General features: G+C 39.5%; 1 protein-coding gene across 8 annotated transcripts in view; it reads left to right on the forward strand.

Annotated features, from left to right (window-relative positions):
* The first annotated feature begins 200 nt into the window (after positions 1–200).
* LOC149814237 (putative LRR receptor-like serine/threonine-protein kinase At1g07650) overlaps positions 201–22,904 on the forward strand; it is a 36,104-nt gene continuing 13,400 nt past the window's right edge. For 4 of the 8 annotated variants that reach the window (XM_089990116.1, XM_089990119.1, XM_089990121.1 and 1 more), the window contains exons 1-12: positions 201–444; positions 4,420–4,591; positions 4,685–4,756; positions 5,916–5,984; positions 11,990–12,061; positions 18,945–19,016; positions 19,652–19,723; positions 19,815–19,886; positions 20,195–20,266; positions 22,182–22,253; positions 22,339–22,410; positions 22,763–22,834. In XM_089990116.1, the coding sequence (XP_089846242.1) occupies positions 315–444; positions 4,420–4,591; positions 4,685–4,756; positions 5,916–5,984; positions 11,990–12,061; positions 18,945–19,016; positions 19,652–19,723; positions 19,815–19,886; positions 20,195–20,266; positions 22,182–22,253; positions 22,339–22,410; positions 22,763–22,834 (1,019 nt within the window). In that variant the 5' untranslated portion in view covers positions 201–314. Of the gene's footprint in view, positions 445–496; positions 1,299–4,338; positions 4,592–4,684; positions 4,757–5,915; positions 5,985–10,893; positions 10,919–11,989; positions 12,062–18,944; positions 19,017–19,651; positions 19,724–19,814; positions 19,887–20,194; positions 20,267–22,181; positions 22,254–22,338; positions 22,411–22,762; positions 22,835–22,904 lie in introns of those variants that run through there. The other 4 variants (XM_089990122.1, XM_089990117.1, XM_089990123.1 and 1 more) reach the window with 4 other exon arrangements.

Below are 22,904 nucleotides of genomic sequence, written 5' to 3' on the forward strand. Positions count from 1 at the left end.
TTGGTTGGACCTTGGATCCATTAAAAACCAGACCCGCTTAAACTGGATTGAAAAATATCTTTCCTGTGGACCCCAACGTCTCCATCTCCATAACTCATGGACCATGGTTACGTCCTGCTTGCTTTCTCTGATTGAAAATTTTATAAAAAGACGAAACGCTTGTCTCTATTCTTTATAACAAGATTTCCTATCATTCTCTAGACTCTTCGCCCCTACCGAGTTTGCTCTCTTAAGCAAGAAAAAAAAGGAAGAAAGTTTTTTCCTTCTCTCCGTTGCTCGATTCGCATGAAGAAGGCCGGGAATCGGTGAAGGAAATGGAGGGAATCGACGATCGCTCATTCTCCAGTCTCTTCTTTGCTTCCTTCCTCCTCCTCCTCTTCTTCTTCGCTGCGAATTCGCCGGAAAATTTCGGGTCAGAGGCCGCGAAACTTCCGGACGATGAGGGTAAGCGTTTTGCTCCCTTTCTTTTTCTGTTTTTTCTTATTTTTCTTCTAATTTTGAGGTGAATTAGCTGTCGTCTAGATCCGTATATTTTCTTCTTCTTCTCTCTATTTTCCCTCTTTTTAACGATTTTTTTCAACGAAATATTATTCTCAACTTCGTTAGAACCTCAGGCGGGCCTTCGATCTTCTTAATCTGGTTTTGTGAACACGGTTAACTGAGATTAGAGCTCAGTTCTTCCAGGAAAACTTTTTGAGAAGCTCGTCGGTCTAGTTTTTTAGTTTGTAAAGGTCATTTTTGTCATTTTAATTAGATGTCCGAAGGGATCTGATTATCCGTTTATATATATATATATATATATTTTAAAGCCCAGCTCGGGTTAAGCAGACCCCTACCAGTTATACAACGATACCATTGATATTCCAAATTGCAACGTCCGAAAACAAGGTGACGTGCACTAGCTACCAGACGAGCTGTTGGTTTTGTTTTGATTTTTGTTGATATTTACACGGAGAAACCTCCCACATGATCGCTCTGGCTCTGCCGCGTCGCAGCCTAAAACGTGAGTTTACTCTTGCCCCTCAGGAGTCACCCAAGGAATGACACCCTTGGGATTTGAAGCTGTACCGCCTGTCTATCGGCAAGGCCCCAATCCCACTACGCCAAACCTTTTGGGCTGATTATTGAGGGCTGTTTTTATCTCCGGAGTAATCTTCGGAAAGATATTTTTGTCATTCTCAAAAAGATGGGTGACCAGCAGTTGTTCTCTTTTTGGGATATATTCCTCTTTCCGGAATTTATTACGCTTGCCGACTGCTGACAAGTTTGGTGGAGCCAGCCGACTGGAGTAAAAGTGGGTAAGAATCCGGCGGCTTACTGTAGGGCTTTGACCATAGAAATGGATGTACGAGGTAAACTTAGAACCCGTTATCGTCCTTATGGGCGGATGCAATTAGTGGTCAGAGTTGAGATAACCATTAACTCTAAGAGTTGCCGTCAACGGTTAACGAGTTATCATGACATTGCCAATCATTCATGTCGTCAAAATTTGGCAAAATGAAGGCTGCTATTATCTGGCAAATGTAGACCGCTACCCAATCCTCTAAAATCGTACATTCGGCTAGTGCTACTATTAGCCAAATGTTTGTTAGTATCTTATCATGTGATCATGTAACTTTTTTCATATCAGTTAACTGCTAAGATATACTCTGGCCACAAATGTAACAGGATGTTATTATGTAAACTATTTAATAAAAATTTTACTCACATTTCATTCATATGAGTGTAATTTCTTAAACCCTATCTTCTCTTTCATGGTATGAGAGCTCTCTTCATCAACGAGCAAGTCATTGATGTTCAATTCATCCAATTTATTCATCTCAATGATACCCACTACATCGTAACTCAGTGAAATGCGGTTAAACTGAATCAAGAGTCAATAATGATAAGTCAAGACCTCTTAGGTTTTGCCGATAGATCGATCCTCTTTTCAACCCATCAAATTTGTTGCTAACAAAGAAAAAAGTTACATGAAAATCACTGATAAGATACTAACAAACATTTGGCTAATCGTAGCAGTACCCCGATAGTAGCAGGTCTACATTTCCCCGATAATAGCAGCCTCCATTTGCCCATTTTTGAGGACTTAATGATCGGCAATATTATGGTGGATAACGATCACTCATTAACCGTTGGGGTAACTCTTGGGAGTTACTGGTTATCTCAACAGTCAGAAGAAGATGTTACATAGCATTAGTTTTATCAGTCAAGTTGTCGTCGTATTGGGATTTGTTTTTTAGCTTGTTAAAGGTCGGTATGGAAGCACTAGACGAAGAGAAGACCGGAAGCGTCCTACCGGAGGACGTGCCTCACATAAGCATCTATGAGGAGCAGTGAGAGCCCACCTTTGTCTCACAGATGGACCACCATTGCCTAGCAAGGATGCCTTTCTCAGCGGTTGGACCCGCTGTGAGGGGGAGACTGCCAGTACTGGAATCGACTTAATGTCAATAGAGAAGTCGGGCGGTGAATATGCCCGCCTACCGTCTGCAAGTTAAAACCCAACCGTAAATAATGGGCGAGTATTGTAGAGGGGGCATCCAGAAGGAGGTGAGCCCGATTAAAGCATTCAGGGTGAGCTCCCTGAATGGTGTTCCGAAAATCACCATCCCAGGGAAACGCCCTCTTGACCCCGCTTAGATGGACCACCATTGCCCGCTTTCTAGGTATAAATTTGAAAGACCGCTGCCTTTCGTATTCAAGTCTTTAACAGCGCAATGACCACGGATTCACCATGGGTTCGGGGCTCTCTCTGTCTTTCCTGAAGGATGGTTTAGAATAGTTACCCGAAAAGGTGCGTGACAGGTTGCTGGAAAAATGTTAGTCACCAATAGATGGAAGCCGGGAGATGCGTTTGGAGGTCAACACAACACTCCCTATCTGGATTCAACTGCCGTATCTCTCACCTGAACTTTGGTCAGAAAATATATTTGTAACTATTTCAGATGATCATCCGTTAGATAAAAAGAACTCTAGGTTGCAAAAATAGAATATCTGCATGCAAATAAAGGTTTGAGAAATGAAGAGTCATTTATATAAGAGAATAATTTAGCAAATATCATTATGATACTTCTCGAGAATTTCAAAATATAAAACTTTTACAAGGTTTTAATAATTTTGCAATACTTCATGTGATACTTCTTGAAAATTTTGCAAGGTAAAGGATTTTCACAATAAATTTTTAAATATCACAATATCAGTTACTATTTTGTTGACAAGTTTTGTAAGTCCATAACTTTTAGCACCGTGACCTGCCAAAATTGAAATTTCAAAATTGCAAGGGTAAAAGTGTTCAGAAAAAATAAAGAACCCGCTGAATTATCTATTTGATGAATTTGGTAAACGGTGAAGCATTTCGAAAAACAGGTCAAATTTGTTGTAGAGTACGGTTATTTTTTGAAGAATAAATATTTAAAACATATCGATCATTTTTTGTGACTAAAGTCAAATAAGTTCTTTCAGGATATCTTTAAAATGAATTGAGATTTAAAAAACGTTAAATAAAATAACCAAAAAGTTGAGAGCTTTTCGTAAACCATGTGATAATTCATGAAATCTTTTTAGAATTTTCTCAACTATCAGACACGGATGTGCCATGTTGCACCTAGATATGGATCGCATAGATCTAGTCAACTCCAGATCCGTTTCTATCCTATTCATACTGTTCCATCTATTATACAACGATACCAAATATAAGTTGATGGTTTATACGGCTCGATGTAGTTAGACGTAGACTTTATATGTTTCCGCGCAACTCACCTGATCCTTATCAGGCTCAAATTAAATGGATTTGGACATGTATCAACTTCAAACCGTGTCCACAACTGACCCATATCCATCCCTTTTCATTTCTTTTCTCACTATACACAAATCCATGTCAGGACTCAGGAGTTGATTTAGAAGATGCACTAGTTTTAAATAGGGAAATTTTCATTTAGGGGGGCCAAGCTTTTGCCCTTAATTCCAAATGTTGACCTCATGTTTCTGAAATTATGGACCAAACTTTTCCTGAAAACAGTCAAATAGGAACCAGGTCAATATCTATCATCTTGGAAAAATGTGATTTTTTTTTGTTTGTTTTTGGGTTGTCGCTTGAAAATTAAAAAGTATTCACTCATCCTCATAAAAAAAAGTAAAGGGTTGGAACTCTTTATAATAAAGGTTACTGTTGTAATTTGGCTTGCGATTTAACCTGGAGTTAAAGGACAGAAATAAATTCAGACCCTTAATTGACAGTTTTCAGGAAAACAGAGGCTTATATTTGGAATTTTAAGAACTTGTGCTCATATTTGTAATTAAGTCCATAAGGTTGGCCTTAAATGGAATTTTAGTATGCAGTTTTGGCTTATGAACCGTTGGTCTTTTGGGTAACGCATCTCTACTCTAGTGACCAGTATCATTACTTCATGCTTTGAATAGTTAATGCTCTCAAAGCGATTGCAAGCAAGTTAGTGAAGAAGGATTGGAACTTTATCGTGGACCCCTGCTCAGGGGGTGGAGGGTGGGTCACACCCGGCTCGAACCCATTTAGCAACAACGTTACCTGCAATTGCACTTTTGATAATGGAACAGTTTGCCACGTAGTAAGCATGTAAGTCTTCGAATTTCTTTATTTTTTTCTAAGTTATGCTTCTTAATCCCTGCGTGGTGTTAATTACCTGTTAGATGTTCTTGTATTGTTCAGCATTCTAAAGGCCCAAAATCTGAGCGGGGTGCTCCCTGAGGAGCTGAGCAACCTGACCAAACTAACAACATTGTAAGTAATTCTAGGGCTTTGATGTTCTTTGTTGGTTCCATTACCAGGATAGCATTTTTTTACTGTTTAACATGCACTTGTGGATCTGAATCTGGATAGGTGTGGGCTCTGTAAGGGCTTGGGTGTCGGTGACCCCAGCCGGGGTTTACCTCACAGGAAGGGGTGGGCCCATCAAGCAATGATTCAACTCAAATTGAAACATAGGACATGAGGACACGGAATTTTTAAATTTTTTAATCAATAAAAAACTATTTTTTGTATTTTAATATTGAAAAATACATTTTGATCAAAATAAAAGTAAAAAATTACATAATTTTAAAATATTCACTGTACGTGTTGGTGTCCATGTCCTCTTGTGTCACTAGGGACACACCATTTTAGTGTCCCTGTGACATAGATTATGTTCATGGGACAAACATTACCACGTCCTCTTGTGTCACTAGGGACACACCACTAAAATGGTGTGTCCCTGTGACATAGATTATGTTCATGGGACAAACATGACCACAATCCGTTGGTATCAGTAAAATCCAAATTAAATATCCATGCCAAATCCAATTACAGATCCCATTTTTGCTGACAATATCCCAGTAAAATAGATTAGGCCAACTCAGAATCCAAGTCAAATATGTGTGTACCATTCATATCCATATCTAGATCCAATTCTTTGGCGAAGAAGATTCTATTTGTTCAATCTTTATCTAGGGAAATTAAGTGGGTCGAGGTCAGGCTGGATCCGACCCACTGACTGTTCTAGAAGGGATGATCTAAGAGCTTTGGCCATTGTTGCATGCTACTTGGTACACCTTTGTGTACACTTTGCTGCAGAGTAGATGAATTGTATATCGGTATTAGATACTGGCATGAACACATCGTGCCAAATATTTAAGTAGCTCATCATTGGAAAGGACGCATACAACATTTCTAATAGAAACTCGTTTCTAATATATTTTTAATCAGTGTTAAAATAATTTTTATTTCATTGAGGCTTTCAAATATTATCAATTAAAAACCACATAATGTGTAAGTTTTTTATCCATATCCATATAGAGATCCATTGCATATAGTTGTGCAATAACCAAAACAGGTGAATTTGTGATCATTCATGATCTCTTCTTGCATGGTTCTGATAACAACAGTGGTTTGCTTCGTCTAACAGTGATGTGTCACGTAACTACATCAGTGGTACCATTCCATCTAGTTGGGGCTCCCTGCCATTGGTTAAACTGTAAGTTCTAGTTATCATTTTATGCCTCATGTATCATTTCTTTTTTTCCTGACAGTGTTTTCTTTTGATCATTTATCTATGTAAACGTATACCTATACATGCATTAGTTTGAAGTTCACAAGTAATATAACTGCAACTTCACCTACATTTTAAGGTAATTGTTAGTTGTTCACTACAAGGAAGAGGGTCAATAGTGGCTACGTTTCTCACCTCTATTGGCTTATTTATCGCTGCTATAGGTCTATAACGATGACAAATAATGGTCATCAATTTTTTGCCTTAGTTGAGTAATAATGGCAACATTTGTAGGTCGCCATTAATGTGTGACCCAACACCGGTGACAAATCTTGTCGAAATTGGGAACACCACTAGTTATGACCTATCCTATAACAACGACTTATCTATAACAGAGATATTTTTGTGTCGTTGTTATTATAGCCTTTAACAGAAAGAATTAATTTGCGATTGAAGGCTCGATAATGATTTCACATTTTTCTGCACTTTCATGAGAACATAGAAAAGCATAAAGATAACTTTATCAAAACATTTTGTCATATTTAAGATAATATCAACTTCAATTCAATATATATATATATATATATATATATATATATATATATATATATATATATATACCAGTTTCATTATGGTAAAAATTAATTTAGGTCAAACATACTCAAACATACATCCATTCAAATATATACTTCAGACATACATCAATTCAAATATAAACATACACTTCAAGCATCTCTTATAAAAAAAAATAAACTTAGAAAATAAAAAACTTACCCTCGTGTGATACTTCTATAGGTATGAAGATGATTCATTATTTTATATAACACACTCGGCGTTGGTTCTTATCCATCTATTTTAGTCAGCAAATAATAAATTAATAATTTATTATATCAAATATATTTAGCATTGTATTATATGAAAAAAATAAACTTACAAAATAAGAAACTTACCTTTGTATGATAGCTCTAGAGGTATGAAGACGTACTAAGCTTGATAGTTACTGAAGCCTTTCATTGCTTGATTTGCTTCTAATGCACGAAAGTTGGTCTGGTTGTGGTGATGATATTTGGATTCAGTTGCAACCTTTATCTTTCACAAAATTATACATCATAATATTTATCATTCATCATCTAAATCATCTATGTTTAACGACATGAGATTTTTGTCAATGGTGTGAGGATAATGAATCAACCTCTCTACAATTATTCTCCTGATACACATTGTTATCTTGTTCTTCATTTCATTTAGATGAAGATGGTAGAATCTCGTACATATTTCTTGGTATTATCTTTTGCGTTATATACAATTTTCTCTTTGTGAGATCTTTAATATATAATACTTACATAACTTAAGAGGCTAAAATAAAATAATTCTTCTGGTACGATGGGTGAGATATATTGACACATGTAAAATATTTGTCCTTACATATATGCCTATTGTCAAATCATCTCTAATATAAAATACTTGCATAACTTGACACATATAAAATATTCGGCTTTCATACACATCCATGTAGGCAGATTATACAACAATAATACTATGGGTCACATGTTGTATGACAGACTCATATTTTTTAATAGATTGAAATTGTCGCTTGCCAAGCCGAGATGATTGTGATGTTCTACTGTGAACGATATATGTTCTCTGCTAAACTCCTTCCACACGGCAAAAAATGATAGATGAATTAGTATGTTTTCATCACTTGTACGTTGTGTCTTGTACCACCTCATATTTGATGTTATTTTTGTTGTCACGAACAAACGCTTCAACCTTGGCTTTATAGGAAAATATCGTAACACCTTTTGAGAAACTTTCATTCATTTGCCTTTATATGGTTATCATCTTAAAGCATTGCGCTTTGGGCAAAAAAATTTTTTCTTACGCTCCTCCCAGAAAAGTATGCAGTTATTCATGCATGCATCTATCTTCACGTAACCAATTTATTTGCTTTGTAGTAAGAGTTTGTCAATCTTTTTCACTCGGGCAATGCCTCCTTTAATAAATCAATCAGCAGGTCGAACGATTTGTTGCTCCAATTGTTCATTGATTTGATATGTAACAACTTAAGAATGAAAGCTAGTTTTGTTAACTTTGTACAACCTAAATATAGATCACTTCGAGCATCACCCATTAAGTCTTGAAGGAACATGTGTTCACCATCATCTGCAGTTGGAACCAATGTTGTCCTCATAATAACGTCGTTCAACATTTCTTTGACCTAATCATAAACCTCTGTCATATCCTTGTTCTCAGCATGATGTACATGCATCGCATCTACATGGGTTTGGGTCACACTCACATGGGACTGAATATATTTCATGGTACAACCACATTCAATTAAGTGTAGTATGATTAGTGGTACAACTTTATATTTTTTATTCTTGCAGTCCTTACATGGGCATCACATTTTACCAGCAGAATCGACATGAGCATGTGACACTTTAATGAATCAATCAATTTTAGATGTATAAGGTTTAGAACTTATGTCGTGAATGTGTATCCATGATTTATCTATATTCACATACGATGACCCACTATATTCAAAAAGAGAATCTTTAATCAGCGTCATTTACAAATAACAATATAATTTTTTAAAATTCTAAAAAATGCCCATAAAATTATTTGAAGTTAAGAAAATGCATCAATATATATATATATATATATATATATATATATATATATATATATATATATATATATTGATGAGTCACTAGAATATCAGAACTAAATATCAGAACTAAATTTTTAAATATGATAACTATAATATTGTAAAGTGTAACACCCCAAAATCCCAACCTTGGAAATTCTAAGATTTTCAGAGAAAACTCCTTTTTTTTTTTGAAAACATTGTGCAAATGGGAAAAGGAATGAAAAACTTAGTTGAAACTTTGGGTGAGTTACAAGAATAAATCAAACTTAAGAACCAAATCACTTAATATAAAGTATGTTATTGGTTTACAAAATTTTGAGACCAAAAAGACATACGTCATGTTCTAATATAAAATGTCTCACAACAACTAGGGGCTTTTCCTCAAAACCAAAACCATGACCGCGTTCATCCAAGTGTGGGTCCCAAGTCTTCGCGATACGCCGGTCATCACCGCACAACTAGCAGTCAACACCTGCACCCCTATAAAATGAGGTCAGTGCTCTTGTGAGGTGGTGAGTTGATCCATTCACAAAAGACATTTCAAGAAAACATGCGACAAGATAGCAATTATGACATAAATTAAGGTAAATAGCAACTACATTTAACTTGGTACAAACCTCGAGTGACAGGTTGTTACTACGACACATTAAGGAGTGAAGGCATCCTTTTTGGCCTCCAGTCACTCGAAGTTTGGGAGGTCGAGGTTACCTATTGAGGTATCTCCACTACTGCAGTAGTGTGGATTGCAATCTATACCCGTACAGGGTCTTCTCTCATGCAAAAGCTGCCTGCATGAGATTACTCGGTCTGTAGCGACACCAGTTATCACATTAGAATTGAATAACAGACACCGAACGCTCGTCTCACAGAATACGAGTTTTTTCTTCGTGTACCCAAAGGAGTAAACAAGAAAAACTTAAATACTGGCCAATCACATGTTGACCTTGCTTATTAGGTTCTCTTACTTCGTTACTTGGGAATGGTAACATGCGCACTTCTTACTCGTGGTTTTCCTTGCTATATGTATCGTGGATGCTTTACTTTGACAGTTCTTGTAGTTCTAGCACTTGTAGCACGTCTTACATAGATGCTCACACACACTTATGCTTTAATGCATGACCCTCTCTAAGGTGGGACATGTTGTGAATGGGTAATCGGGCGGCTTATCTTATTTTGGCTCGTTTAATGAACCATAACTTCCTTGGGAGTGTATAGGCATTCTTGCCTTGTGTCCTTCGTAGGGTGACACGAACGTGGTCTTTGCCCGTCCATTCAGTGCTCAAGCCTCACATGGCTAAAGAGGAGCACGTCGTCGATGAAGACGACCATAACACCATGTTTGTTAATTTGTAGGGGGTACCATACAACTCCTCGTGAGCTCACTCACGAGCAATCCACATAGTCCAAAAAAAAGACTCTTGGGAGCCCTCATCGAGGATTTGGAAGTGTGTCGCTACCCTAGCATGGTGTTCCTTGAGCCACAAGTGATAATGTGCATGTGGTGTTTTTAGCAAAACGATTCCACAATCATTAATGATACACATGAGAGGCATAGTTATGCACGTGGTGTACTTTGACATGGGTGCAACATGTGTAAGAGTGTAACTATGACAATTTATGAGCATACCCTACTCTTATCGCGCTTACACCTCTCGACAAGCATACTAGGCGATACATGCACTCTTTGCAAAGCCATTTCAATGTGTGTTGTGATGTGCTAAGTGCATAAGGCAAGTGGGAATTTGTTTAGCTTGGCATGGGAAAACTAACTTGCATGTTATTTGGCAACGTATTTGGCGAAATTGCAACATGGCCATTGATGTTGAGGGCCTCACCTAACGATTGTCTTTTGCACGCATTTATACCCATGCTAGCATATTCGATAGGGAAAACGATGAATGTGGCCGCCAACTAGTGCATTCGCTCCACGAAGGCTAACCAAACAAAACAACCATAATTGGTGGTTGCTAACAAGAAACAAAGTATGCACCAACATGCTGCCAGGAGGTCGTAGTCACACATTTGTTGCAACAACACATGCGATGAGGCAACGGAAAAAGTGGTTGAGACCCACAGCTGCCTTGGGCATGGAAACCAACACGACCCATGCGTCGAGTCGGACTACCAACCGGCCAGTTGCGGCAACCGAACTCCCATAGCGGGGGAATCGCTAGGGGCACAGACTGCAGCAAGGAGCAGGGCCTGCCATGGGGCAGACCCCTGCAGGCTCTATTCCAGCTAGTTGGGGCTCCCTGCCATTGGTTAAACTGTAAGTTCTAGTTATCATTTTATGCGTCACGTATCATTTCTTTTTTTCCTGACAGTGTTTTCTTTTGATCATTTATCTATGTAAACGTTTACCTATGCATTAGTTTGAAGTTCACAAGTGATATAACTGCAACTTCACCTACATTTGAAGGTAATTGTTAGTTGTTGCCACACAGCTGAGGCTGGTAAATGAGCTGAATGAGTCGATCTTGGGCTGTTCAAGCTGGGCTCATTTATGCTCAAAAACTGCTTAGGCCCGGATAAGCCAAGCTCAAGCTGGTCGTTTGAAAATTATAAAAATAAATAAATAAAGTTTATACATGTTCCAAGTATGGAGACCTTAACTGTCTGAACCGGTTTATCTAACATGTTAGTCTTGGCATAAATGCTAAATGTGTAATATGCATGCAGAGCTTGATGTGCCTGTTTGAGTCAAGCCAGGTCGAAAACTCATTGTTCATTCTCAGCTCGCTTTTACTTCACCAGCTGCTTGTGGCTTAGCTCTCCAAGGCCATTTGATGAGCCCAAATGACTTTCACATGATCCAAACCGAGCAAGCCATGAACAGCTCGAATCATTTACCAGCTCAACTGATGTATGAGCGAGAGTGAGACACTACCAGCTGGTCCATTCGGATCTATCTTTATTATTTGCATTTTTTATAATTATTTAGTTTGATATTAGTTTTGGGATAATGTTTTAGATATTTGTTAGTATCGGATTCAAAGCAGATCCATGGTAGGACTAGGGTTTCTTTTTGTCATTATAAATATTCTTTGTAGAGAGGAGAAAAATAGGTTGATGGATGAATTATTGATGAATTTTAGTTATTTTTCTGTATTTCTGTATTGATTTTCTGTTTATGTAAACAATTAGTTTTGAGCTAGGTCTGCGGAGTTCGGAAGCGATCCTCGTGTTCACTGCATCACCAATATGCAGTCAATTATCAAGCTGCCTTCTCAATCCATTAGATAAATAGTCGTCAGGGATCAAGCACCATGTTGACGTACATGACACTTGATAATGTTTTCGTAACTTGCATTGCTAAACTCACATATTCATCTATTTTTAGGGCGCTTATGGGGAACAGTATATCCGGACCGATCCCAAAAGAGCTTGGAAATATCTCCACCCTTCAATGTCTGTAAGTATCAAAGTTTTGGCTGATTGGTTGCTGCCTAAGGACATCATTAGAATTGCTTGCGAGGTATCTTTGGAAAAAATATAATTGCTTGCAAGGAGAAGGTTTTTTACTCATTGTGATGATTGATGAAAGCTTTAAAATGGCAATTTAGTGGTCGTGAATTTCTTGTAAGAATGCTGAAAATCTTTCTGTTTCACTCGTTTTTGTTATGAACGACACAAAAATTTGAAACTAATTAAAATGTAAAAATATAAAAAGAAAGGATAAAATATAAAAAATATGTGAAAAATAAAACAGATCGATATCCCTTTGATATTAAGTCAATCAGATTGTAAACATTATGACAAAATCATCCTATTTCTATTTTAAATGACAATGTAACAATATTTTCCAAATGTCATGATATTCTGGGCATTTTAAACAGCTGACAAATTCATGTTTTTTTTAACGAAATCTTCATAAATATGGCAATATTTGACGTTATGGTTTGACTCCCATTGGGTCCAGCCATGCACATACTAGGAACGCATGAATGGGAAAGCGAGTGCCTGACATGGACTTAACTTGGTAATTTAGTAAGCTTCTAATTAAGATGAGATTCTAAATTTAATTAAGTTTCCAAATTCTAATGATCTCTTTAATTGAATATGAAGCAATATGGGTTCAATATCCAAAAACAATCTAAAATACAGAAAGTCTAAACATCATAACACAAGCCTGGGTTTGGGGAGAAGGTGCTAACCCTTTGGTCCCAGGTTGACTCCCACCGGGTGTGCAGGTGCCTTCCATTGGTTGGCTTGGGTGTCGATTCCCCCACCCAGAGGAGAGGGTGGTGGATGTTCTCCCCCGGTGATTCACTGAATCTCACGTCTCTGTTCGGGGGTCTGAATGAGCACCACGTATACAAGCACATGGGGCTCATATTCCCGTGTATGCTGACATCACTTAGCATTGAAGTCTGGTGTGATTGCAAAGACTTAAGTACCCTTTCTTGCTATTCTTCTCATAAAACGATGGTTTGAGAAAATGATAAAATTGCCCTTCATTCAAAAAAGAAAAAACAAACGGTTCAAAAAAAGGACAAACATGTCCTCCATCCAGAAAGTCGAGGATGATGTTGACTCTTTAAAGTCTACATAACAAAACGAACCTTAATCGTTTCGCCGATGGTGATCCGGCGAAACGACGGTGAGCCGATGATCCGATGGGGAGCCGGCGATCCGATGGTCATCTGGCGAAATGAACCTGAGCCATCAAAAATGTCTGTTTAAACTTTTTATCGCCATCTTCTTCTTCGTCCTTCTCTGTAAAACACTGTAAAACCCTCTCTCTCTCTCTCTCTCTCTCTAGAGAAGAAATCAAGGGAGACAAAGAGTTCCCCCTGGAGAAGACCATGAACATCAACCCTCTCACTCTCTCTCCCTTCTCTTTCTACTTCTGTGCACATCCAGCAGACGATCCTACATTGCTCCATCAAACACCGACTGACCTGCACACTGACTGTAACATCGTTCAACTTGATGAGTTGTGGAACCTGAATCATAGTTTTTGCCCTTACGAGAGGGGGGTTTGGGAGCTCCTCCCAGCGTGGGTAGCATCATTCAACTTGATGAGTTGTGGAGCCTGATTTAGAGTTTTTGCCCTTATAGGAGGAGGGTCTGGGGGTTCTCCCCCGGAGCGCCCCCCGGACCAAATTTTTTTGGGGCCTTGTATAATTTTTTTATTTTCTTTCCTTCTTTTAACTATCGAAAAAGAGCAATAAAGTGTTTTGTTTAATCATGAGGCTCATGTTTCTTTCGATTGTTTCTTGCTCGAGGTTTTCGTAACACCCCTTCCCCCGATTTTTCTATTTTTCTTTTTCTGTTTCTTTCCCACGATTTTTTCAATGACTCCCCTACAACTATTTTTAGTGTTATCGGGTCTCCAACGAGCCCCACAGCGATTTATAGTGTTGTCCGATCTTCCAACAGCGATTTGTATTATTGGTGGGCCTTTCTACAACGATTTGTAGTGTTTTTGGGTCTCCAACGAGCTCCACAGCGATTTATAGTGTTGTCCGGTCTTTCAACAGCGATTTATAGTATTGTTGGGCTTTTTTACAGTGTAGTGTTTTCGGGTAGCGATTTATAGTGATTTGCTTACTGAATAACACTACAAATCACTATAGTGATTTGCGGAAGACACTACAAATCACTATAGTGAGATCCAACAACACTATAAATCGTTGTGGGGCTCGATGGAGACCCAAAAATACTATAAATCGCTATAGTGATTTGCGGAAGACACTACAAATCGTTGTTGGAAGATCAAATAACATTATAAATTGTTGTGAGGCTCGTTGAAGACCCAAAAACACTACAAGTCACTGTAGAAAGACCCGATAATACTACAAATCGCTGTTAAAAGACCAAACAACACTATAAATCACTGTTGGGCTCGTTGGAGACCCAAAAACACTACAAATCGCTGTAGGAAAGCCCGACAATACTATAAATCGTTGTTGGAAGACCGGATAACACTATAAATCGTTGTGGGGCTTATTGGAGACCCGAAAATACTACAAATCACTGTAGGAAAGCTCGACAATACTACAAATCGTTGTTTTCTTCGCGGGGGAGAGCCTTCGAACCCCACTCCTATAAGGGCAAAAACTCTAAATCAGGCTCCACAACTCATCAAGTTGAATGAACCCATGCTGGGTGGAGCCCCCAAACCCCCCTCCTGTAAGGGCAAAAACTATGAAATAAGGCTCCACAACTCATCAAGTTGACTAAAAACTTCACGCTGGGAGGAGCCCCCAAACCCTCCTCCTGTAAGGGAAAAAACTCTGAATCAAGCTCCACAACTCTTCAAGTTAAATGATGCTGCCCACACTGAGAGGAGCCCTCAGACCCCCCTTCTGTAAGGGTAAAAACTCTGAATCAGGCTCCACGACTCTTCAAGTTGAATGATGCTACCCACGCTGGGAGGAGCCCCCAGACCTCTCTCCTGTAAGGGTAAAAACTCTGAAGCAGGATCCACAACTCATTTAGTTGAATGATGCTACCTACGTTGGCAGGAGCCCCCAAACCCTCATCCTGTAAGGGTAAAAGCTCTAAATCAGAATCCACAACAGTCAATGTGCAGGTCAGTCGGTGTTTGATGGAGCAATGTAGGATCTTCTGCTTGGATGTTCACAGAAGCAGAAAGAGAAGGGAGAGAAAGAGTGAGAGGGTTGATGTTCATGGCCTCCTCCAGGGGAGATTTCTTTCTCGGCTAATCCTGCAGTGCAGAGACTGGGTCTTAAATAATCATCTTTAGGGCACTTAAGTCTTTACAACCACTCCTTTTCTAGAATCGTCATTTTTTCTGGCACCAATGGAGGAGAGGGTACTTAAGTCTTTGCAATCGCATTAAACTCCAACGCTAATTAATGTTGACAAACATGGGGATACGAGACACACATGCTTACATACGTGGTGCTCTTTGGGACCCCCCGAACATGACATGTAGCTAACTGCCCGGGGGGGGAGAGGCATATAACATGCTTCGCACCCAGAGATTACCTGCTTTGGCAGGGAACTTTGTTATAAAAAAAAGTCTTAACATCATAATGAATCCTAGAGTACGGACCCAATTAGTGTCCCGTTAGGATTTGCATCAAAATCGGAACTTCACAGTTTCTTTTATTAAAAAAATGCAGTCTAATGATCGCTACCACTGGACTGATTTTGATGATGAGGAACCGTAGCTAAAAATTGGGTTACTTAATGGGCCTGCCCTCGTACGAGGTAAACCTGGGGCGGGTCACCGACAACCAAGCTCTTCTGGAGCCCACCAGTTAAAGCGACCCACACAGGACTAACTTGTGACAAAGGGGTCAGAACTTTCTCCTCGGGTGTGAAGCAGGTTATATGCCCCCCCCCCCTAAGACGATCGTTAGCTACATCTTGTGTTCAGGGGCCCCAATGAGTGCCATATATGTACGCACGTGTGGCTCGTATCCTCATGTTTGTCAGGGTCAGTTAGCATTGGAGACCGATGCAGTTGCAAAGACTTAAGTACATTTTCCTCCATGGGTGCCATAAAAATGACGATTCTAGAAAAGGAGCGGTTGCAAAGACTTAAGTACCCCGAAAATGGTTATTTAAGACTCAGTACCTGCACTGCTGGATTATTCGAGAAAGGAATCCCCCCCTAAAGAAGGCTATGAACAGCAGCCCTCTCTCTCTCTCTCCTCTTTCTGCCTCTAAGCACATACATCAGACGATCTTACACTGCTCCATCAAGCATCGACTGACCTGCGCACTGACTGTAGCATGGTTCAACTTGATGAGTTGTGAAGCCTGATTCAGAGTTTTTGCCCTTACAGGAGGGGGGTCCGGAGCACTAATTGTAGCATGGTTCAACTGACTGTAGCATGGTTCAAATATTTTGGGGGGGGCTTGTATAAATTCTTTCTTTTCTTTACCTCTTGTAACTGTCGAAAAAGATCAATAAAGTGTTTTGTTTGATCGTGGCGCTTATATATTTCCTTCGGTTGTTTCTTGCTCGAGGTTTTTGTAACACCCTTTCCTCGATTTTCTAATTTTTTTTTTCGCTACACGATTTTCGTAAATCGCTACTCGATTTAGTGGTTTTCTATTTTTTTTTCTCTATATGATTTTCGTAAAACACTACTCGATTTAACGATTTATCATTTTTTTCGCTACGTGATTTTCGTAAATCGCTACTCGATTTAGCGATTTGTCATTTTTTTCGCTATGCGATTTTCGCAAATCGCTACTCGATATAGCGATTTACGAACAACTGACTGTAGCGTGGTTAATTTTTTTTTTGGGGCGGCCTTGTATAAATTCTTTCTTTTCTTTTCCTCTTGTAATTATAAAAAAAGATCAATAAAGTGTTTTGTATGATCGTGGTGCTCATATATTTTCTTCGATTGTTTCTTGCTCGAGGTTTTTGTAACACCCTTTTCTGGGATTTTTTATTTTTTTTCGCTACACGATTTTCGTAAATCGCTACTCGATTTAGTGATTTTTTATTTTTTTTCTCTACATGATTTTCGTAAAACACTACTCGATTTAACGATTTATCATTTTTTTCGCTACGTGGTTTTCGTAAATCGCTACTCGATTTAGCGATTTGTCATTTTTTTGCTACACGATTTTCGTAAATTGCTACTCGATATAGCGATTTACGAACAACTGACTGTAGCATGGTTAATTTTTTTTTGGGGCCTTGTATAAATTCTTTCTTTTCTTTTCCTCTTGTAATTGTTAAAAAAAATCAATAAAGTGTTTTGTTTGATCGTGGCACTCATATATTTCTTTCGGTTGTTTCTTGCTCGAGGTTTTTGTAACACCTTTTTTTGCGATTTTCTATTTTTTTTTCGCTACACGATTTTTATAAATCGCTACTCGATTTAGCGATTTTTTATTTTTTTTCTCTACGTGATTTTAGTAAAACGCTACTCGATTTAGCGATTTGCCATTTTTTTTGCTACGTGATTTTCATAAATTGCTACTCGATTTTGCGATTTGCATTTTTTTTACGTTATACGATTTTTGTAAATCATGATGCAGAACACCGCCCCCTTGAGCACGATCTTCATGCCTATGGCAGTCTTGAGGTTCATGATGGGGAAGCCAGAGAGGAACGTGCCATTCCTGATGCCCATGAGCAACGTCACAGTGGCTTGGAAGGCATAGCCCTGATCGAAAGTATTGTCGATGTAGAGAGTAGACGGATTGTACTTTGAAAGACTGATGTAGGTGTACTGGAGGAATATTCCGTTGTAGGTGTCCCTCAAAGGCAGAGGAAGGACCGCCGCAGTCAGTTGCCTGCTGGATGAGGGAAACATTCTGGCCATTGCTAGCAGAAAGACAATGATGATCACCATCGGATCGCCGACTCTTTGCCTCACTTAATTTCTTCTCTAGAGAGAGAGAGAGAGAGAGAGAGAGAGAGAGAGGGTTTTACAGTGTTTCACGGAGAAAGAAAAAAAAAAAAATGATGACGAAAAGTTCATAGAAAAGAAAGAGAGAGTGCTTCAGGTTTGTTTCGCTGTTTAGACTTTGAAGAGTCAACATCATCCTCGACTTTTTAGATGAAGGACATTTTTGTCCCTTTTTTTAACCGTTGTTTCCCTTTTTTTGAATGAAGAACATTTTTATCATTTTCTCGAGCCGTCGTTTCATGGCAAGAATAGCAAGAAAGGGTACTTAAGTCTTTGCAACTGCACCGGACTCTGATGCTAAGTGATGCCGACACACACGGGAATACGAGCCCTATGTACTTACATACGTGGCGCTCATTCGGACCCCAAACACGCATTGTGGCATTCAGTGCGTCTTTGGAGGAGAACAACACCACCCTCTCCCCCGGGTGATAGAGTTTCTAATAATTGTTAATTTTATTCAAAAAAATGCCTTCTAATGATTGCCACTACTTTACTCATATTAGACAAAAATGATGTAATAGTGCTTCTAAAGACTGTGAACAACACTTATATGAAACCAGAGTCTCACGGGGACGCGCCATTTTGATGGAGTGTCTCATGCCACGAGTATACATGGACACTGACACCCACGGTTAATGTTTTAATAATTTTAATTACTATTTCAATAAAAAACTGTTTTTTAATATCAAAATTAGTTTTTATTGATTACAAATTTTAAAAATTCAGTGTCCTCGTGTCCTGTTTTTTCAAAAACAAACAAACTTGCACGTCGAATCCGTATCACAGATCCTCGTGTCTTTGTGACAGCCAAGGATATTTTTTTCTTTCTCTTCTTTTTTTCACGTAAAATAATGTTGGGACATTGATTTCCAGTGAATGCACGCTCTTTGTACCAACTAACACATGACCCTGCTTTATTATGTTCATCTATTTTAAATACAGGGTTCTTGAAGCAAACAAACTTCAGGGAACGCTTCCTCCAGAGCTGGGCAACCTTGCCAACATACAGAGACTGTACGTCGTTATTCCTTGCTATCTGAATTCTATTATCTTTTGTCATACATAGGAGTTTCCAACATGGGGCTTGTCAAGTACCGCCCATCATGAGGATACAAGGTGGATTCCCGTTTTCAACCTATAATTCATCTTGGTGATAACCGATGGATTAAAGAATGAAAACTATTTTCCTTTTTTTGGGCTGCAAGAATGAAACATAGTCACAGACTCACAAATCTCATTCCCAAGATAATATTGGTGAGAGAAATTCTCGCGATATTTTAAAAAAATCTGGATTTTTCGAGAAAATCTCTCAAAAATATTGGTATAAAAGAATATAAAACATATATAAGTACTAAACTTATAAACAATACAAATGCAAAAAAGGGGTTTTAGTGGGATATTTTGAAAATAGGTAGTTTCTTGTAAATGTTGTGCTTTTAACAGAAAAGTAAAGATCAACTGAAAATATAACATTAAACTCGTGATATCTTCAAAACATCTGCGACATTTGTGACTAGAGAATGAAACCATTGACTTGATTTGAGGACAAGAGCATTGAAAGGGAAAAGGTTAGCTTCAGTAAGATTTGCACTTGCTAAATCTTGTTTTCTAGCCAGGTTTAGTTTACCAATTCTTGGTTATTGATGCAGGTTTCTTAATTCAAATAAGTTCACAGGAGAGTTGCCCTCGACATTAGCTAAATTGACAACAATGACAGAGTTGTAAGTTTACAGGAGATTTACGAAAGCTTGTTCTATCGGTTATCTGCAAATCTGCAAATTGTATACTACTAATTATTCTTTGTACACGTAGCTGGATCAGTGGGAGCAACTTCACTGGGCAGATACCTGATTTCATTAAGGACTGGACTCAGCTTAAGCTCTTGTAAGTACACAATTTTCTAAGACAATGCGGATTGATTGAAATTGAGACTTGGATACAACAAACAGTGAAATTTGTGTGCCCCCTCCAATGGTTTTTAGGCTTGGACCGTGTTGAATGATGGTTCTTGCCAAGTTGTCCTTCTGAACAGAATGTAGGAGGCTTGATGTTGTGCTGCTTCATTGCTTGGAGTTATTTTATTTTTCCTTTTTTCCCCTGTTTTCCTCCCCTCTTTGTGGAGATTATAAATGCATTATTGCATCTCTGGAACAAATATAATAATCTGACTTGCCTTGTTGAACTTAACTCAGGATGATAATTGGCACGGGTATGCAAGGCCCCATACCTTCTAGCATATCTGCATTGGAGAATTTGACCAATTTGTAAGTGCAATTTCCCTTGTATATTCTACTACTTGCACCATAACTGGATCATTCTGACCGATCTGTTTCATGAAAACAAGTAGTATGGATTCATGTAGACTCAGTAAAGGATTGAAGCAGACGACTGCAAAATGTAACAGGGATTCGGCTAGCAGGGTGCTGCACCCGCGTCGACGCGACTTGGTGCGGGTGCGACACCGGGTGCGGCACCGGGTGCGGTCAACCTGACCCTGGGTGCGTTGACCGCGTAGGGTCATTTCGGTCCATTTTTTTTTTTTTAAATTGCCCTATGAAATACCGTTGGAAAATACTGTTGGTCTTTTTCTCTCTTTCTATTTTTCTAGGGCGAGAAAATACTGTTGGAATAGGAAACATCACGATTTACAAGACTCTACTTCTTTGGGTAAAAATTCATACCAGGCGTTCAAACTAAAATCTACCACCCTTGTCTTACTCAACAAAGTTGGACTACAAAAGCCTCAGCTCATGCGTCTTAGATGAGACCACCATCTTGGCCACCCATCTTCAAAACCAACGTTAAGATGGAACGGGACTCTGCCTTAGACAAAGACCACACCAAGCAGTCATCATTGATTTGATTCTTTACTTATTCGTAGAGGCAACGTGGCATTCTCTTGTTGGTGTAAAAAAGACTTAAAAAGACTGACAACCCAGATTTATTTTAAAGTGTAATTGATGATGGCTATCTTTTAGCAGCCCAACCAATGCGCAAAATCTCTTGAAACGACCTGAGCATTAAGCACTGATTGCCTTGGGCCCCACAACTGACAGGCTCTGTCCTTAAGATAGAGGATGATCAAGTACTTCGTGCACAAATATTTGTGTCCAAACCAATTCCGACGGATTGACACCCCTAACCACCAATGATATGCAGACTTAGGGATGGCAGTGGGGCGGGGCGGGGCGGGGGACAAGGTTTCCACCCCCGCCCCGCCTCAAAATTTTATCCTCCACCCCCGCCCCGCCTCCGCGGCGGGGATGGATTTTATCCTCCACCCCCGCCTCCATCCCCGTTTCATACCCTTCATCCCCGGTCCAAACGGGGATGAGGCGGGGCGGGGCGGGGATATTGCGGGGAAAAGTGGTCGGGGCGGGGTTGGGGCGGGGATTAGGCGGGGATTAGGCGGGGATCGTGGCGGGGACGGGGCGGGGCGGGGAAAAGTGCACGTCCACCCCCGCCCCGCCTCCGCGGCGGGGATGGATTTTATCCTCCACCCCCGCCTCCATCCCCGTTTCATACCCTTCATCCCCGGTCCAAACGGGGCGAGGCGGGGCGGGGCCCCGCTTTCCCCCGGTCCACTGCCATCCCTATGCAGACTTGGGATTGAACTAGCTTAATAACATGGGCCTAACAAATTGTCCAACAACGTTTAAGTTCGGTACGGTGCAATGACGTAGAGGGCACATGTTTCTTTTTTATCCTTTTCAGCTGGGCGTGGCTCGAAGACAGAGTGCATATATGATTTGATGGATTTGGGGCTCAGCTTGACTGGTATCAGACCTAGACTGAACACTACTGGGCCTAGTCAACCTGGCGTAGAGATGGTTTTTTCCCAAGTCCTGAAAAAAATCCTTGGAGGCGTCCACACAAACGCCGGATGCGCCGAAGCCCTTTCAGTGCATCCTGTGGACGCAAAATGGGTGTCCACCCCCTTTTATATATATATATATATATTATTTTTTTACATTTTTGCCCCTCCCGCACCCCCGCACCCGGGTTTTTTGGAAGTGCCGAATCCCCGCACCCGCACCCATGTGACAGACGGCAATCATTCTTGCGTAGACTGGACTATGGGTGTTACCAGTCTGGTCTACTTCCCAATTTTGACATCTAAATATTTCATCTATAGCCAAGAAATGCATGCTAATCTGTCCATTCTTATGCAATTTCCAGGAGAATTACCGACCTAAGTGGACCTGGCTCTAGTTTTCCCCCTCTGCAAAACATGACGAATTTGGTAGAATTGTGAGTATGCTGAACGCTTCTGCCTGTTGCATGACCAATCTAGTTTATAACTCTCACCATCATGTAAATGGATGTGATGCTGCAGGATACTGAGAAATTGCTCAATTTCAGCGGAAATTCCATTATATATCGGGAGCATGAGAAAACTAAGATTTCTGTGAGTTCTGATTTGTTGGATAAATCCAATTGCTGATCATGTCTTCTGTTTTTCTAGTAAACTTGAGATTTAATCTTCAGCTTCTTTGATAGGATGAGCTACTAAATTAAGCGTGACTTACCCACAATAAGAAACAGAAACTTTCATGATGGCTTACTTGAATTTCTAATGATAATGTAACAAGTATAGCATCAGATAAGAATCATAGATAAAATGGTAAAAATGGTCACTTGTTTTTTTCCATCATTCTATTGACGTTGACTATGTGACGAGCCCATATGAAGCATGACCTTGCTGCATTCTAGTTAAAGTTTACAGTTTTTAGTTGTCACATTCATTCTGCAATTTGCAGGGACCTTTCGTTCAACAACTTAACAGGACAAGTCCCTGCATCTTTGTCTAGTGTTACATCCCTACAAATAATGTAAGTTGATTCACTCATGTTGTACATGACAAGAGTTAGTTTCATGCCTTTCTTTTAATTTTGGCACCAT

Source organism: Nuphar pumila, chromosome 15 (assembly GCF_984573655.1).
Source record: "Nuphar pumila chromosome 15, dmNupPumi1.hap1.1, whole genome shotgun sequence".
Taxonomy (NCBI): Eukaryota; Viridiplantae; Streptophyta; class Magnoliopsida; order Nymphaeales; family Nymphaeaceae; genus Nuphar; species Nuphar pumila.